The sequence below is a fragment of the Pituophis catenifer genome, unplaced genomic scaffold (assembly GCF_029215685.1).
Source record: "Pituophis catenifer annectens isolate HBS135680 unplaced genomic scaffold, rPitCat1.0.hap2 SCAF_1, whole genome shotgun sequence".
Classification (NCBI taxonomy): Eukaryota; Metazoa; Chordata; class Lepidosauria; order Squamata; family Colubridae; genus Pituophis; species Pituophis catenifer.
The window spans coordinates 116,508,165-116,525,822 of NW_027256881.1; the positions used below are offsets into that span (position 1 = coordinate 116,508,165).

General features: G+C 41.6%; 1 protein-coding gene across 4 annotated transcripts in view; it reads left to right on the forward strand.

Annotated features, from left to right (window-relative positions):
* The window catches only part of FILIP1 (filamin A interacting protein 1), a 93,160-nt gene that overhangs the window by 43,182 nt on the left and 32,320 nt on the right, over nucleotides 1–17,658 (forward strand). For all 4 annotated transcript variants that reach the window (XM_070932897.1, XM_070932899.1, XM_070932898.1 and 1 more), the window contains exons 2-4: nucleotides 1,762–2,040; nucleotides 12,117–12,287; nucleotides 13,963–14,141. In XM_070932897.1, coding sequence (XP_070788998.1) covers nucleotides 1,768–2,040; nucleotides 12,117–12,287; nucleotides 13,963–14,141 — 623 coding nt within the window. In that variant the 5' untranslated portion in view covers nucleotides 1,762–1,767. The remainder of the gene's footprint in view (nucleotides 1–1,761; nucleotides 2,041–12,116; nucleotides 12,288–13,962; nucleotides 14,142–17,658) is intronic.

The following is a 17,658-nucleotide window of genomic DNA, read 5'->3' on the forward strand; positions in this document are numbered from 1 at the left end:
ATTAATAAGGCAAAGTGGCAAAATGAAAAAAAAAAAAATAGCAACACCAATACTTGTTTGGGTTCACATATTGTACTATTTTATACTGTGCTTTGTTTGGCTTAGCGTATTCTGTGAAACTCATATCCTATGAGTAATGCCGTACAATATTGTTAAGCAAAGAATGGCTTCGTATTGCATCACTAAAGTGGCATGAAACATTAAGCCATTTTGTGGCTGAGCCTATGGCCATTTCTGGTTTAGATGCCAGGGAGACCAGAATTTCAGGTTTCCCTATTTTATCCCTAGTGATACCTATTACTTTCTGAGTGGGCAGCAGCTAAGCCATAGTCGAAGAAATACTGTGAGAGCTGCTTCTTTTAATATCAACATAGCTTCTTCCTATTTCAAAGATAAAAGAAAAGCCCAACTATTAAGCTGTTGAATAAGAAAGGGATTCTACTAATATTATTCTCCCAGAGCCAAGAACATTATTAGAAAGCTAATTTGCATTAGCCATTGTTCTTATAAGAGAAAATGTGTATGTTAAGGAGTGATATTTAAATTATGTTGAGTCACAGGACTCACAAGTAGCCATTATATATGTTTGAACAATGTTGTAATAAAAATAACACTGTCTACTACATGGGTGTCAAACTTGTGGCATCATGTTGCCGCCACATGATGTTTTGTGACGTTATTTCCCTTCATGGAGCTGGGGTGGGCGTGGCCTGCGCATGACGCATCCGGTCTGTGGGCTGCCAATTTGACACCCCTGGTACTAGACCAGTAGTAGACAGACATCCTTTGTGGCTGTGAGATACTGTACTTCACTGCATAGAAGTAACCAGTTTGCTTTCCTGATGTGTGAAGATGTTGCAGTTTACATCTTGGAAAGCCTTCATGACAGACTGAGACCACTTCTGGCAGTTCCGGAGCTGCAAAAAAAAACTTCTGTGAAAGCAAAATAATCCCCACGGGTATCTTCCTGTTATCACAACTAGGGACAATGACACATAATGATACGAAACAAGTTCACTGCTAAGTTTTTAGAAGCAGCAGCAACTGTGTTTCCTTGTGAAGCAGCTTCAAAAGGTGCTTTGCTCCTAGCATCCTGAAAGCAATGAAATGCTTCTAAATTTTCCTTAAAATTTAAAATCATTCTTCCCCAATTATAGAGTCCAGAAAACTTATATGATGCAGCCATTTCATTTGGATGAAATCCACATTTTTTTACTACCAGTTCTGTGAGCGTGGCAGGGAAAGGATACTGCAAAATCTCCATTCCCTCCCCACTCCTGGGGAAAGGATATTGGAAAATCTCCATTCCCACCCCACTCTGGGACCAGCCAGAAGTGGTATTTGCCAGTTCTCCGAACTACTCAAAATTTCCTCTACCTACCGGTTCTCCAGAACCTGTTAGAACCTGCTGGATTTCACCCCTGGATGCAGCCATGCAATTCCTTTTCTTTTTCTTTCCTTAGTGACCAATTACAGCAATTTCCATCACTATTGCATTGCAGTAGTGAATATGTGAAGCTCGCTTATATATTTACATTTATGGTCAGATGCTATCCCATAATATTTTCTGCCAAAGGTTATAAACAGATGTTTATTTGTGACGATGTGAAAAAGTTTGGGCTATTCGTAGTGTGATTATTACAACAGATTCATTCTTGGTTGTCTTGAGACCCTTATGCAAATTGATGAGTTGTGATTTCTTTAAAATGTAGAAGGAAACTTGTCCAGTCTTGCATTTAATTTTTCCTCCTTTTTATCTAGATCAAAATGCGATCTCGAAATCAAGGTGGTGAGAGCTCATCCAATGAGCAGTTACCCAAGTCGAAGACTATTATGAACTCTTCAGAAAAACAAAACTTTCAGGAAGATGCAAAGAAAAAGAACAAATCTAATCCGAAAGAAGGTGAAATCCTAGGTCCAGGAACTGTGAAGCAGCGCAGCAAGTTACCAGGAACTAATGAGCGAAAAAGCAAGAAATCAATAGAGCTATCTAAAGAGGACCTCATCCGGCTCCTGAGCATAATGGAAGGAGAACTACAGGTATATATAAAATCTAATTATTTGTTGTGAGGTGTTTGTTCATTAAAAATAAAACAAAATATTTGTGACCTAGCAATAAAACTTTACTATTGGGAGTCCTGGTGGCACAATGGTGAGAATGCTATATTGTAGGTGCTAACTCTGCCTGCCTGCCTACCTGCCTATCTATATCTGTCTAGCTATCTATCATCTTTCAATCAAAACAAGGAGCCAGATTGTTGGGGGCAACATGATGATAATGTAAACTGCCCAGAGAGTGCATGATGGAGCGGTATATAAGACTAAGTTCTATTGCTGTTACTAGGTTTTCAGCAGAGGATGAAAAGCCATCTGCTGTGATAGTCTTTGTCCATTCCTTCTCTCCTACTGAGAAATGCACTACACTAAATCATCTACCAGGCTCCCTCTAACGCTATGGTTGGCTGGGCTTACTTAATAAAGTGTTAACAATGCACAACTTCTATGTTTACAAAGAATGTTGTGCTCAACCTCTATTATATGGTAGTTTACAATGCTAATGTGATTCCAGAATATGCTAAGACAATGGCCGAGCTCCCACAACATGGTAAACTACAAACTAGGGCTACGGGAGAAGCACTGATATCTACAGGAAAGACCATGGAGTGTGGTTTCCATCACATGGTCCTCCTGCCATCTTGGTCTTTTGTCCCTCCCGCCTCCCATGAGAAGGCAGCTCTTTGCTTTGAGGAGAGATTTTAAGTTATGATTCACTTCAGTGATGTGCAACAACGGTGTGATTTGCTTCCTCAAAGCTTCTAATTTGCTGCATCCAGTAGCGGTTAGATACTTCTACATGCGTCCTGCACATGCTCAGAAGTGTCTCCCAGTATTTTCAGTGAATCAGAATAGTAGCTTGATCACAGTTTGTCTGTAGAACAAACCCAATTGCTACTCTCTGGATGGCTGTTTTGGAAAGAGCCTGCTTTTGTCATTAGAAAATTTTTCTATTGTCCTATCACGCTAAGGTAGAGGTTGGTTCCACTTGATTTTCACCGTGTAGATAGAGAGCAATCTTTTCCAGAAAAGAAACTCAAACTAAGTTGAAGAAAATGGAATAGAGTTCTGTTACCTTCAGTCTATCAAAACATATCATTGTAAGATATTAGAGAGGATATTTGCAGCCCCTCTCTCCCTCCCCCTGCTTGTGAGAAAGAGAAATCTGCCCTGTGAATCTCATCTTCAATTTCAAAAACATTAACAGCATTCCCTGATCTCTATAAGGAAATGAGAGCTCTGTTATTCACCATCTAAGCCTCTCTATGACATCATCTGCATGATATCATCGGTCTCAGAACAACATCCAAAATTCACTAGTGAGAAAAGAAACAATTACTACCCTACCAAGAGACTATAGACCTGCCTGGTAACTCCCTTACACATTAAGTATTCTTACACAACTGGAAAATCTGACCAGAAAATGCAGAAAGCCATATCCTAGCAAAATAATGGAAGGGAAACTCAATTTGCATTGATTCACACGGTCTGCTAATCTAAAAGAAAAGCTGCTAGTGAGATAAAGATTCCAAAGACTTCTCTATTTTTTTATGAAGTAATTTCCCTAATGAGTTTTAAATCTATTTCCTCATATATTTCCTGGAATGGTCAAGTTAAGAAATGTGAAACCTGGCCAGAAAAAGGATGATCCAAGTGCAAAGTAAACCAGGACGAAGATTCTGGCAGGGCAGACAATTTCAATAATTTAATATCTTTGCATGTATCAGTATATGTAAGCGATCACTTTCGTAATGAGGATACATGTGTTAATTTGTCTGTTCTGTATAATAAATTTTAAATAATGCAGTAGGATTGGAAGGGGGGGGAGAAATGCTCTTGTTTTTGTTGGAAGATAAGCAGCCATAATGCATTGCATGGACTACAATTTCAATCATCCATGAAAATGGAAATTATATTCCAAATCATCCAGAGTGTATCCAAATTGAGGAAGTTTGCTATAATATTTTGAAGATACATAGAAAAGGTAAACAACACAGTTCCATCCTTTTTCAGTGACTTTACTGAAAATCCAAGTAGGAAATCTTCTCAGATTGCTGAGAGACAGAGGGAGGGGGAGGGAGAGGGACAGAGACAGAGAGAAGAGTCCCTACTTCCTTGCAACTCATTTTTGGGGGTTGGAGATGGGGTGGGAGGAAGAAAAGCAGGATACCTTTAAAAAACACAATGCAAGAAGTCTTGAATACCTACGAGATATTTTAGGACTTCCATTCCCAGGATTCCCAGCCAGCAAAGCTTATTTATTTATTTATTATTTATTGGTTCAATTTATATGCCGCCTTTCTCCGGAGACTCAGGGTGGCTTACAATGCATTAAGCAATAGCCTTCATACTTTTGTATATACCTGCTTAGTAGGAGTTTCACCCCCCCCCTCCAAGCTGTGTTCTTTTTTATACAAAGTCAGCTTATTGCCCCCACAATCCGGGTCCTCATTTTACCTACCTCGAAAGGATGGAAGGCTGAGTCAACCTTGAGCCTGGTGAGATTCAAACTTGCAGTAATTGCAGGCAGCTGTTGCTAATTAACAGCACTTTAGTCTGCTGCGCCACCAAAGCTCTATGATGTAGTACCTCTACAACTCTCAGAATCCCCCATTGGCTCTGGAAGTTGTTTGCCATCACATATGAAGAGCAACAAATTGGAAAAAAGGGGGGCTTTAATATGCAGTATCCAAGGGACACCTGTAAAAAAAAGTAAAGAAAAATCTTGTCTTCTGTGAGTCTACAGCAGTGGTCCCCAAACCTGGCAACTTTAAGACTTGTGGACTTCAACTCCCAGCAGAGCTGGCTGGTGAATTCTGGGAGTTGAAGCCTACAAGTCTTAAAGTTGCTAAGTATGGAGACCCCCGGACTACAGTAGTGGGTGAATAAGATAACTGGACTATTTAATTTAATTTACCTTCAGTCACCCTAGTCACTGATCATAGACTCTACAGAGAGTTAACTTTGTCCATGGGCACATTTATAATAGCCAGCTACAGCTTCCCCCAAGTCAGCTGATTTACCCACTGTGATGTGCTAATTCTTGAAGCATGCAAGACATATCACAACACATTTCAATTTGTGTACACAATCTACAATGACCTTTTGAGTTGCTTCTTGTACTGCCAAGGATCGCGGAATGATAGGCTTTAGCAACCCTCCTTGTAGTCTGATAATAGCACAGAACAAAACTGCTTTTCAGTGTCAGGAAAATGAGAAGTGGTATCTTTCAACCCTTCAAACTTCAAACAGAGTAACTTTAATTCCTTGTCATGGGAATTCAGTACTCTTGGACCAGACCACAGATAATGAATTATGTCAGCCTAGAGCTCGGGTGATGTGTTCTCTTTAGACCGAAGTGACATCATCGGTGTAATTTTCTGGCAATAAAACAGAGGCAAAGCTCTGTCGGCAGGCAGCAATAGGATCTCTTTGATCTCTTCCAAAACATGGTGTGTAAAATGCCATTTCTTTGCATCAGTACTACTATCAGCAACCAAACCTTTGCAGGGATTGGAGGTGGGCAGGGGGAAGTGGTATTCTCAGATCCATTGGAGGCACTGCAAAATGAGGAAAAATGCAACAAATTCTTGTTTTAGACTAATGGACAGCTCAGTACAGCATCTTGCCTTTGGGACATAAAATTTTATTAGCTACTATTACGGAAGCGTTAGTCAGCAAATGGGAGATGGGTTACGGAGTTCAACTCGTTGAACTAGTCAGACAGGTTCATTCCTTATTTGAGTCCTAAGTAACAGGTTTGTGACTTAAAAAAAAAATAAAAATCATCAATTTGTGGGAAAAGTAGCTTTAAAAGTCCCTGAAGAAATTTATAATAGCTGGAGTTTGTTATGCTTTATTAAGCCACAGAGATCAGAGATCAGCTTGTGCAAATCAGGTGTAACTGTTTCCCTTTAATGTTATATCAGCAATTACTGATACCTTAATAAATTCCAAGATCTGGGAATACAGCCAAAATATACATGTTGACAGTCTTGTGAATTTCAGTCTGAAGTACAGTATTAGTAGCATAAGCCTAAGACTCAACCTCTCCAAGACCGAGTGGCTGTGGCTTCCGGCGTCCCGGTATAGTCAGCTAGTACCATCACTGACAATAGGGAATGAGATCTTGCTCCCCACAGAGATGGCCTGCAACTTGGGTGTCCTCCTGGATTCACGGTTATCTTTAGAAGATCATTTGACGGCCGTGGCCAGGGGTGCCTTTTATCAGGTTCGCCTGATCCGCCAGTTGCGTCCCTTTCTGGATCGGGACGCCTTGCGCACGGTCACTCATGCCCTAGTTACCTCCCGTATGGACTACTGTAATGCTCTCTACATGGGGCTCCCCTTGAAAAGCACCCGGAGGCTCCAACTGGTCCAGAACGTAGCCGCGCGGGTGATTATGGGCGCAGCTCGTTACGCCCATGTAACACCTCTCCTACGCGAGCTGCACTGGCTCCCGGTGGTCTTCCGGGTGCGATTCAAGATGTTAGTTATCACCTTTAAAGCGCTCCATGGCTTAGGACCTGGGTACCTACGAGACCGTCTTTTGCCACCAATAGCCTCCTACCGACCAGTTCGTTCTCACAGGGAGGGACTACTCAGGGTATCGTCAGTCAAATTATGTCGACTGGCGACTCCCAGGGGGAGGGCCTTCTCTGTGGGGGCTCCAACCCTTTGGAATGAACTGCCCCCGGAGATACGGAATATCCCTGATCTCCGTGCTTTCCGCCGTGCCCTCAAGACCCTGATGTTCCAACCGGCGGGGCTAAACATACGAACATGTGAATGATTTTTTAAATGTTATCTAATTCTGGGTTTTATTTGATTGACCAAACTAAGTAATAATTTTAATTAGCAATTTTATGATGTTTGTGTGTCTATATTTTTCTTGACTGTACACCGCCTTGAGTCCTACGGGAGAAAGGCGGTATAGAAATATAATAAATAAATAAATAAATAAATAAATAAATAAATAAATAAATAAATAAATAAATAAATAAATAAATAAATAAATAAGTAAGCCTAAAGTTCATGAGTCAGGAGCTCCAGTTCCTGAATTGCTGGTGCAAAACATAGGTGTTTTTAACCAACCCTTCTTAGACATTATCAGGTGTCTAATATTCATTAAACAAAATTTACCTGAAGAGATGAGTAATAGCAGTCAAAACTGTGTTCTTGAAAGACATATCTGATGAATACCGCACTGTTAAACTAGAACGGTGCACAAAAGCCAGCTGGTTTCTCTTTAAATAGGGATTGTGATGTAACTGATGTATGTAACAAGAATACCATTTATTTATTTAGAAGATTTATTTACATCACAACTCCATTGTGATACATTGGAACGCCATACATAGAATTATAAAATCCCCCAGATAATACAGGTAATCCTCAATTTATGACCATAACTGAGTCCAAAATTTCTATTGCTAAGTGAGATCTTTGATAAGTTTGAGTTTGGCCCCATTTTACGACCATTTTCTTGCCACAGTTGTTAAGTGATTCACTGCAGTTGTTCAATTAGTAACACAGTTGTTACTGTGAATCTGGTTCCCTCTTGACTTTGCTTGTCACAGGGTCACAAAACGTGGTCACTTGACCCTGAGACACTGCAACCGTCATAAATATGAATCAGTTGCCAAGTGTCTGTATTTTGGTCATGTGATCATGGGAATGCTCAATGGTCATAAGTGTGAAAAATGGTCACAGGTCACTTTTTTCAGTGCCATTATAACTTCGAACGATCACTAAACAAACTGTTGTATAAGTCAAGGACTTTCTGTATTATAATTAAAACCACACAATTTTTTTTTTTTAAAAAAACTAAATGCTAACATTTCAACAACATAAACCTGGGCCTCTTTATACCCTCCACCATCCAAAAGACAAGCTCATCTTTTGTCCTGGCCCAATGCCAGGGTGAAAAGGCAAGTTTTTGACACTTTCTTGAAGGATAAAAGGTTGGGGTGACCTCAATCTTTGGGTGGGGGAGGGGTTTTTCCAAAGAGGGCTCTGGCAGTCCCAGAAACTGATGCCAATTGTTCAACAATTGCTATTTTAGGAACTACAGAAGTTCCATTAATACCGTTTGGAATGATTAATTGATGTCTGCTATGAATGAGATATCCTATCCTGCCCCACAGATGTGTTGGATGGTAACTCCCAAGATATCGAGTTAGAATACCCATTTATTGGAAGCTGCTGTTCTGACAAGTAGGCATATCTTTAAAAGACAGCAGCAGACCAGACCTAGGTTGATTTTGTTCCTATCGTGCATCATAATACATCTCTGCGGGTCTCTCCCCTAACAGGAATTTTAGGGGTTTTGGGGGGGGGAATGAGATGAAGTCGCCTAGGACACCTCAGGCTGTAGGTTAGACTGGGAAGTTCAAAAACACATCTTGGGGGAAGGCAATAGCAAGCCAGTTCTTAATTCCCCTAAAAACTGCATGGGTATGTCCATGTCAGGGTTCCAAGTAACACCCCCAATGAAAGAACACTCCGAGGCTTGAGTTTCCTCAAAGTTCTATTTTATTAGAGATGTCATATTGGCATATTTGGGAAAACCCGAATCTGAAAACTTCCAGGTTTTCCCCACCCAAAGGAAAGTTCAGGTCCCTTCCCAACACCCACATGTCCATCACATGGTCCAATCCAAGCACCATCCCAACTGGCGGATGCCTCCCAGTTCCAGCTGTCTAGGTACAGGGCAAGATGTCCTTGACTCTCTGAGAAAGGAATGTTATTATGACTATATATCACCCATGCTCCATACAACCCCCCCTTCCAGTTTCTGACAATAGTAAATGTGGCAGGCCTGAAGATCCAATGAAAAAGATGGCTTCCAGGCCTGACACTCCCCTAACAGGAATTTTAGGGGATTTGGAAAAAAATATATGAGATGAAGTCGTCCAGGAAGCCTCAGGCTGTAGGTTAGACTGGGATGTTCAAAAACACATCTTGGGGGAAGGCAATAGCAAGGCAGTTCTTAATTCCCCTAAAAACCAGAGGTGAAATCCAGTATGTTCTGACAGGTTCTGGAGAACCGGTAGCAGAAATTTTGAGCCATTCGTAGAACTGGTAGCGAAAATTTTGAGTAGTCCGGAGAACCGGCAAATACCACCTCTGGCTGGCCCCCGAGTAGGGTGGGAATGGAGATTTTGCAGTATCCTTCCCCTGGAGTGGGGTGGGAATGGAGATTTTACAGTATGCTTCCCCTGCCACACCTACCAAGCCACGCCACACCCACAACCCACGCCCACAGAACTGGTAGTAACAAAATTTAGATTTCATCTCTGCTAAAAACTGCATGGGTATGTCCATAAAGGTCAGTGAAGTCCAGGTACTCTTTACCTGGGGTAGAGTGAATTCTAATTAGGAGTCAGAAAATGGCTTATCATTAAAGGTATGGTGACCAATGGTCACCATACCTTTAAATTTCAGCAACAATGCTCTGTAACAAAGACAGAGGTAGCAATCTTTTCATTCATATCCCTGAGATGAAAAGGAAAGACAAGAGCATCAAGGCCATTATTAAGTGTCGTTCTTGTATCCTCGGTGGTACACAGCTAAGAATATAAACATAAGCACCAATAAATGGATCATCGTAAGTTTACACTAAGTCCATATTTTTGTTGTGAATTATTCTAACACGACGAATCCTGATTTGTGCCCTCTGTCCTACTTGTCAGTTTATTAATAGTGTGACAGCTGTGGTGTAACAGGATCAGATATAAGAAAAGGTCATGGGTTCCTCTCCTCACCACAATGCATAACTCAACGGCCCAATTTCTATATTCCAAATATATTTCTATATTCCAAAGGATTTTTCACACAAGCTCAACAAAGAGTAGTTCAGGATCCAGTCACCAAATCTGTGAGTCATCTGAGGAAAAGGAGGAGCAGTATGGAATTGCCATATCTACTAGTTGCTGGTGAGGGTGTTACTAATAGCAAGGTTGACCCTTTTCTTCCTTCTCAGAAAGGTTACTAGGTTTAATTACCCTGTACGGAAACACAATAATAATACCTGCTCTGGAGATAACAGTGTTATCTGGAAACTCCTGAACAGTCCTTCATAAATGGCCAATATGTTCCTTACAAAGTTAAAAGGTAAAGGTAAAGTTTCCCCCACACATGCATGCTAATTGTTTCCCGCTCTAGGGGGTGGTGCTCATCTCCGTTTCTAAGCCAAAGAGCCAGCGCTGTCCAAAGACGTCTCCGTGGTCATGTGGCCGGCATGACTCAACACTGAAGGCGCACGGAATGCTGTTACCTTCCTACCAAAGTGGTCCCTATTTTTCTACTTGCATTTTTTACGTGCTTTCGAACTGCTAAGTTGGCAGAAGTTGGACAAGTAACGGGAGCTCACTCTGTAAAGCGGCACTAGGGATTCGAACCGCTGAACTGCCGACCTTCTGATTGACAAGCTCAGCATCTTAGCCACTGAGCCACCACATTCTCTGTTACAAAGTTACAAGTCATTAAAAACTCTTCTTGTGTGCAGTCTCCTTTCCTTATGTGCCACATCTGGGTTTTTTTTTTAATCTGGAAGATTTCTGGGAGACTCTCAAGGTAAAGAGTGGGATATAAATACTTTAAACAAGGAGACACAACTTTTTTTAAAGAAAAAGAGTCTTTCTTCCTTTTATGTGGTCACCCAACTCAGACAGTATGATTCTGAGCAGTGTGCAAAGGGGGAAAAAACCCCAAACCCAACAAATACAAAAACATTGCATACCTTTAAAACGTAGTAAGCAATAAAATGGTGAAGGGCTGAAACTTGCTTTAATTCCTCAATGTGGGGGCACTACTCATCCTAATTCAGTTTAAAATCACATGTACGACTGCACAAAAAAAACATGGCACAATAAGATAACCATCTTTTGTTTGCCCTAGGAATCTGTAATTTAGAAATATATGGCCTTTCAAACATGGAAATTAATTTCCCTATTATAGTTAACAGCCGTCAATAAGCATCCCCTTCATCTCCTTTCTTTTTATTCCAGTCTTTTCCACTTCTGTTGAGACTCTCTCTTCCAGAATTTTACTCTAAGCTCACACTGAATGTTGTGAGAGTTAACACAAACATTTACTGGGGTCGTCTTTAGAAACTTAGATCAGGGATCAGCAACCTGCGGCTCTAGAGCAGCATGTGACTCTTTCATCCCTCTGTGGCTGCGGCTCCTTGTCGCCGGTCAGCTCCGTAATTGATAGGGCTTTTGGTTAGGACAGGTAGAGGAAAAAGGATGCCTCGCTAGGAGACTCTATTGTGGGGGAACCGGACTTCCGGTTGGCAGAGGAAAAAGGATGCCGCACTAGGAGAAGACTCTAAGGTGGGGGAACAGGACTTCCGGTCAGCTCCAGAACTGAACGGGGGACTTCCGGTTAGGACCTTTGTGGCTCTTTGAGTGTTTAAGGTTGCCGACCCCTGCCTTAGATCATTTTCATACTATGTTTGGGAAAGGTTGCCTCAGCGGTGAAATCCCCCCGGTTCTATCCAGCTCGCCGAACTGGTAGCGCCGGTGGCGGGAGGCTCCACCTACCCACTGGAACGTTATTACGTCCCAGTTTTTTACCATCTGCGCATGCGCAGAAGGTTCTGTGCATGTGCAGAAGAGGTGTGTGTGTGCATAGCGCGCACACTCCTGCACGCTCCCGTTCCCAAACTGGTAGTGAAGGTGAATTTCACTGCTGGGTTGTCTGCACCCTTTTTGAAACAGTCTGCCAATCAATTTTAAATGGGTGATCCTGGAGAGAATATTGTCTCCATCCCAATTCACATTTTTGAGGCCTCCATCATCCGGCTTTGTAAAAGAAAGAACCCAGATTCTTCCCTCTGTTCTAATTTTGTTGTCTTTTCCATATATGGGGCTTCACAGGGAAGGAATCAAAAAACCTTTTATTAACCCACATCTGTTAAATCTTAATAATTCAGTAGATGCACTTTAGAACACAGCACTGTGCTGATAACAGAAAAGCAACAAAGAATGCTATTATTTCACGATAATGTTGACTTAGTGTTAGAATGGTAATAATACTGAAGTCTCAATTTGCAGGCTAGAGATGATGTGATCCACATGCTGAAGACCGAGAAAATCAGACCTGAAATCCTAGAGGCACACTATGGTTCTGCAGCCCCAGAGAACGTCCTCCGAATATTGCATAGAGATGCTCTCCTTTCCAAAGAGAAATCAGTAGAAGATGTTTATGAAAAGCCCATTTCAGAGGTGAGCACTTTTGAGGGTCTTTTGAATTTTTTTCTTCAACTTGCATTCTGCTGCTTGCCCTGAGCTATCATTAAAGGGTACTAACATCAGAAACTCCCAAAAGCAGATTGTAAAATGGCAACCCTACTTCCAGGGAAGGCATCCTATTGCTAACTGTAATTTCACTTCTCAAGATTTCTCTAGCTCTGAAGTTGAAACTAGGATACTGGAATGTTAGCAATTTTACATTCCTCAACAACCCAATGCAACAGAAAGCAAACCACAGTGACATCTGCATGCAGTTGAATCTGCTCCAACTAGCAAAGGCATTGATAGAACTTCTCTGTTGCACAGTTGTGTATAAATTACCAGCTGGCTTGGCTGAGGGCATCTGCAGGGTTATTTCCTGACATGATTATTTTCAGGATGTGCTGTTGTGATGCTTGTCAGTTTTCATTAGAGCAATCATGAAGAGGTTTCCTCACATCTAGAATCTGATCAGATTGATGAAATTGAAGCAATGGCTGAGAAATCATAAGCCAAGATTGGGTGACCTAGATAGATTCCAGGTGCCTCCAAATGACCGGGGACGATGGAACTTGCTGAATGCTTTAAATATAGACACTTTACTCATAAAATACAGTGAGATTCCTATGGATGCTTTCTGGTGAGAAATGTTAGTGGCCAGAAAACAAGAGGAAAGGATACATTCTCATCAAGCTTTGAAGTACATGTTCATTCACACTGTTTGCACATTAATCTCTTGTTCAAGAAGGCATCCATAGGAATTTCACTATATTTCTACTTTTATGAGTAAAGCAACTGTCTTTAAAGCATTTGTTCTGACCTAGGCTCCCTTAACAAGCAGGAGGCAGGAATTAGTCCCGGCAAAACCTCTTTTATTTACACGACTGCGAATTACGTTCATTCACAGTCAGCAAGGTTTGTCCAAACAAACCTTGTTCAAAGGAATATTTCTCAACACAGCTTATCTCGTTTGGCAAGCTGCCACATAACTTGTTTTCAACCGCAGTACAAGGCAAAACTTGGCACAGTCTCTCTCAGAGAACGAACGAATTGTTTCCTGCAAAAGCCCACTCCCTGTTCACTCCTCTTTTATTTTCTATGGGAGGGGCCAATCACCTCCAAGTTGTGGCTTTACTCCTGAGTCGACCTTGCTTTCTGAGTTGTTCTTGTCTTCTGGCAGCTCTGCGCATGTGCACACTGGGAAGGGGCTCCAGCTGTTCCTCTGCCTCACTGCTGTCTAACTCCCTCTCTGCCTCTGACGCAGAGCCCTCGTCTGAGCTTTCCCCAGCCCCCAGGACTGGCCCAAGTTTCTCCCCAACCTCCTCACTGTCCGACTCTGCTGCCAGCTTTGCTGGCTGCCGGCAGGCCACAACAGCATTCAGCAAGTTCCACCATCCCCAGTCATTTGGAGGAACCTGGAACCGCTCTCACCAAGCTCCAGACCTGGAAAGCTCATTCCTCAAATAGCTCAATGTAACCAAAATGTGAACGTCTTTCCTCGGTAGTTAATTAGGACATCCAATGTGATGAGCACATTCAAATGCTGGCAGATCAGAAACAGTAACCAAGTACATGTCTTTTCTGTATGACAGATTCCTTGCTGGGTAAATTAAACAAAGTCAGCCAATGACCTGTTTAACACCATCCCTTTTATGTTTCAATAAACCAGCTGGACAGATTGGAAGAAAAGCAGAAGGAAACATATCGGCGCATGCTTGAGCAGCTTCTTTTGGCAGAAAAGTGCCATCGACGCACAGTTTACGAGCTGGAAAATGAGAAGCACAAACATACTGATTATATGAACAAAAGTGATGACTTTACCAACCTCCTGGAACAGGAGCGTGAACGGTGAGCTTCAAACACACACTGTGGGATGAGATCTGCATTTCAAAAGTTAATTTTGCCTGGCCTTTTTTTTTTTTTTTCTTTTGCAGATCTATAGCATTCTAGGCAGTGGTGAAATGTAAAATTTGTTATTACCGGTTCTGTGGGCGTGGCTTGAGGGGGGTAATGTGACTGAGTGGGCGTGGCCAACTTTTTTTAAAAAAAAACTTTAAAAAGCGTTTTTTCTACAACCTCTTTGGCCGAAGAGGTTGTAAAAAAATAAATGCTTTTAAAAGCCTCTGATGATCAGGCAACTCAGCTGGATCTATACAGATAATCCTCGACTTACATTCCCAGTTGAGCCCAAAATTTCCATTGGTAAACAAGGAAATTATTAAGTGAGTTTTTGTCTCATTTTACCACCTTTCTGCCACAGTTGTTAAGTGAACCACTGCAGTGGTTCAGTGAAACATGCGGCTATTGGTGATCACATGACCCTAGAACACCGCAACTGTCATAAATATGAGCCAGTTGCCAAGCACCCAAATTTTAATCATGTGACCATGGGGATGCTGCAACAGTCATGTGAAAAACAGTTATAAGTCACTTTTTTCAGTGCCGTTGTAACTTCAGACCAATGGCTGTAAGTCAAGAACTACTCGTACATTCATCTCATTATCAGTGAAGCCTTCCAATCAATCCCAATTTAGTATTAACTGCCTGGTGCCATTAAATTCAAAACCTCAGATTTTGTGATTAATTTATGTCAGCATAAACTTGATGTAGCCATGGTGGTGCAGTGGTGAGAATGCAGTACTACAGGCTAATTCTGCTGACTGCCAGGAATTCGATCCTCACTGGCTCAAGACTGACTCAGCCTTCCCTCCTTCCGAGGTTGGTAAAATGAGGGCCCAGATTGTTGGGGGCAATAGGCTGACTCTGTAAACCAGGTAGAGAGGGCTGTAAAGCACTGTGAAGTGGAATATAAGTCTAAATACTACTGCTATTGCTATATAAGTGCCTTACTTCACTCGTTAGACTTTTGCAAACATTTAAAAAATAAATTAAGCAGTGGTCATGCAATGGTTAGAATGCAGTATTGCAGGCTAATTCTGCTAATTGCCAGCACTTTAATTCTCATCGGCTCAAGGTTGACTCAGCTTTCCATCCTTCTGAGGTCAGTAAAATGAGGACTCAGATTGTTGGGGGCAATGTATTGACTGTAAACTGCTTAGAGAGGGTTGCAAAGCACTATGAAGCAGTATATAGGTCTGAGGGCTATTGCTATTGCTAATAGATGTTTAAATTTAGTGAGATCAAAGCATATTCCTGATGCTGGCTCAGTATGAGCCTCTCTTGGTTGCACAAAATTGTAATTGGGGTCTTGCAATTACAAGCTGTTTTGATATACTTCTTTGTCAATGTACCTCTGGATGAGAAAATATTGTTTCAAGTCAACAAATGCAACTTCAGAACTGGCAAAGAGTTGCAGCCTAAGAAGATGCCATCTATGGTCCCATTGGAGGAGACTGATGCTTGTCCCATCTTCTGGGATCCTTCTTGTGATTAGGGGAAGTCAAAGTGCGAAACTGCCAATGTAACCATATTTAGAATTTGAAGCTTTGCCATCAAAGTGAGAATAGAAACCTAGGAAAATACTAATAATTCATGTTATTCTATTGTTATGAAGTGGAGGGGGGAAACATATGGCTGTTTGGGAACAGGCTTGAGGGATTGGGATAAGATCTTGACTAATTTGCAGGCTAACAAGTTCTGATTGCTACTGGTTCTCTATGTGCCATTATTGCCAGAATTAATAAAGGCTGATTTCTTGCTAGTTGTCCACGAACTCAATAGCCCCCAACCTTTTGAACTCCATGGAATACTTCCGTGAAGAGAGGTTTTTCTGTGGACGGAAGGGGGCGCGGTTTCATGTGCTGCCTGCATCCTGCAGATGGGGTTTCCCTTTTTTTGCATGGACCAGTTTCTGACATCCTGTAGATCAGAGCCCATCCACAGACTGGGGGTTGGGGATCCTTGCAATAGACTCATAAGCATGTAAACAAATCTGTGCTTGCAACATTCCCATAGCCATGTAGAACTGCAGAGAGTCAAAAGTGACTGAATCAGTTTTCAGGGTTTTAAAACTTACGTTTAGAAAGGCTGGAAGTTAACGACTTAGAAAGGCTTGAAGCTTAACGACTTCAAAAAGTTATCTTTATTGGGATGCACCAAATAATGACCAGAAATCAGTCTGACCATTAAAAAAAAAAGACTTAGAATTGTAGTGCATGGTAATTTTGTAGGAAACTGGGTGGAATTAGGTTGGTTTATTGACTGATTAGTTTAAGCAAAGGGATTTTTAAGTGATATATTTAGGGGAGTGGAGGAAATGGATAGAATTGAATAAATGTTAAATTTGGATGTAGGGATAAGGCTGCTTTGAAATGTTATATTAATATATATAAAAGATTAAATGTTAAAGTAGGAAATGTTGTTGTAATAATATATAGATATAGGTTTGGCGGAGGAGAAAAAGGGCAGATTATTGTTAAAATGGGAGTTATAATAATATTATGCTAATGGTCAGTATTTAGAGGAGGGAGTAAGGGAATGGTAAAATATTATGTAATTAGTTATGAATTAGGTTATTGTTGTGAAGAAGTCGTCACAGGGAGGGATGGGTGGTGAGGGGGGGTCAGGGAGGAGGGGGGGGAAAGGGGGAAAAACTTGTATTTGAAAACTTTTTCAATAAAAAAAAAAAAAGACTTCAGGTGATGCAGATCCACCAGAAACAAGATATGTCAAGTTAAACCAGAGGTCCCCAAACTTGGCAGCTTTAAGACTTGTGGACTTCAACTCCCAGAATTCTCCAGCCAGCTATGGAAGTTGAAGTCCACAAGTCTTAAAGCTGCCAAGTTTGAAGACCTCTGAGTTAAACAGACAAAAATAATACTATTATGATTCATTGTTAAAGGAATTGTTAGGTGTTTTGTGCCAGCCATGGCAGTCTCTTCAAAGGCCACCAGATGGGAGCAAAGAGGCACCTTTGATCCCACTGGTGGGTCAAGGGGCTCCAGACCCTGCAGCCCCATTGGGGAGAGTTAATGGTCCTCGGCCCCCTCACACATTGGTAAGGGAGGGGCCAGGGGCCCCTATAAGAACCCCTGCACAGGGGTTGCTCTTCCTTGCTCTCCCTGCTTTTCCCTGCTCTTGTTCTACTCTCCTATGGGACTGATCCATGGGCTCAATCCAGGCATGGATGCCTCCATGCCTGGGAACTTATTTTACTCTACTTTTACTTCTAAATAAAGACTTAATTTGATTGCATCCTTGCGTGCTGACCTTTTCTTGGAAGTGCCCTCAATGAACCATCGTTCTTCGTGAGATCCCTCACAGGAATTGCTGTAAGAGTTTAATGAGACAGTTCCTAATATTTGTATTTATACTTTGAGGACATACCTACTCTCTAAATACCTGTCAGATAAAGTCTTCCTTTTACTGAGCTTGCCTTCCGGTTTCTTCATAATTTTATATGATG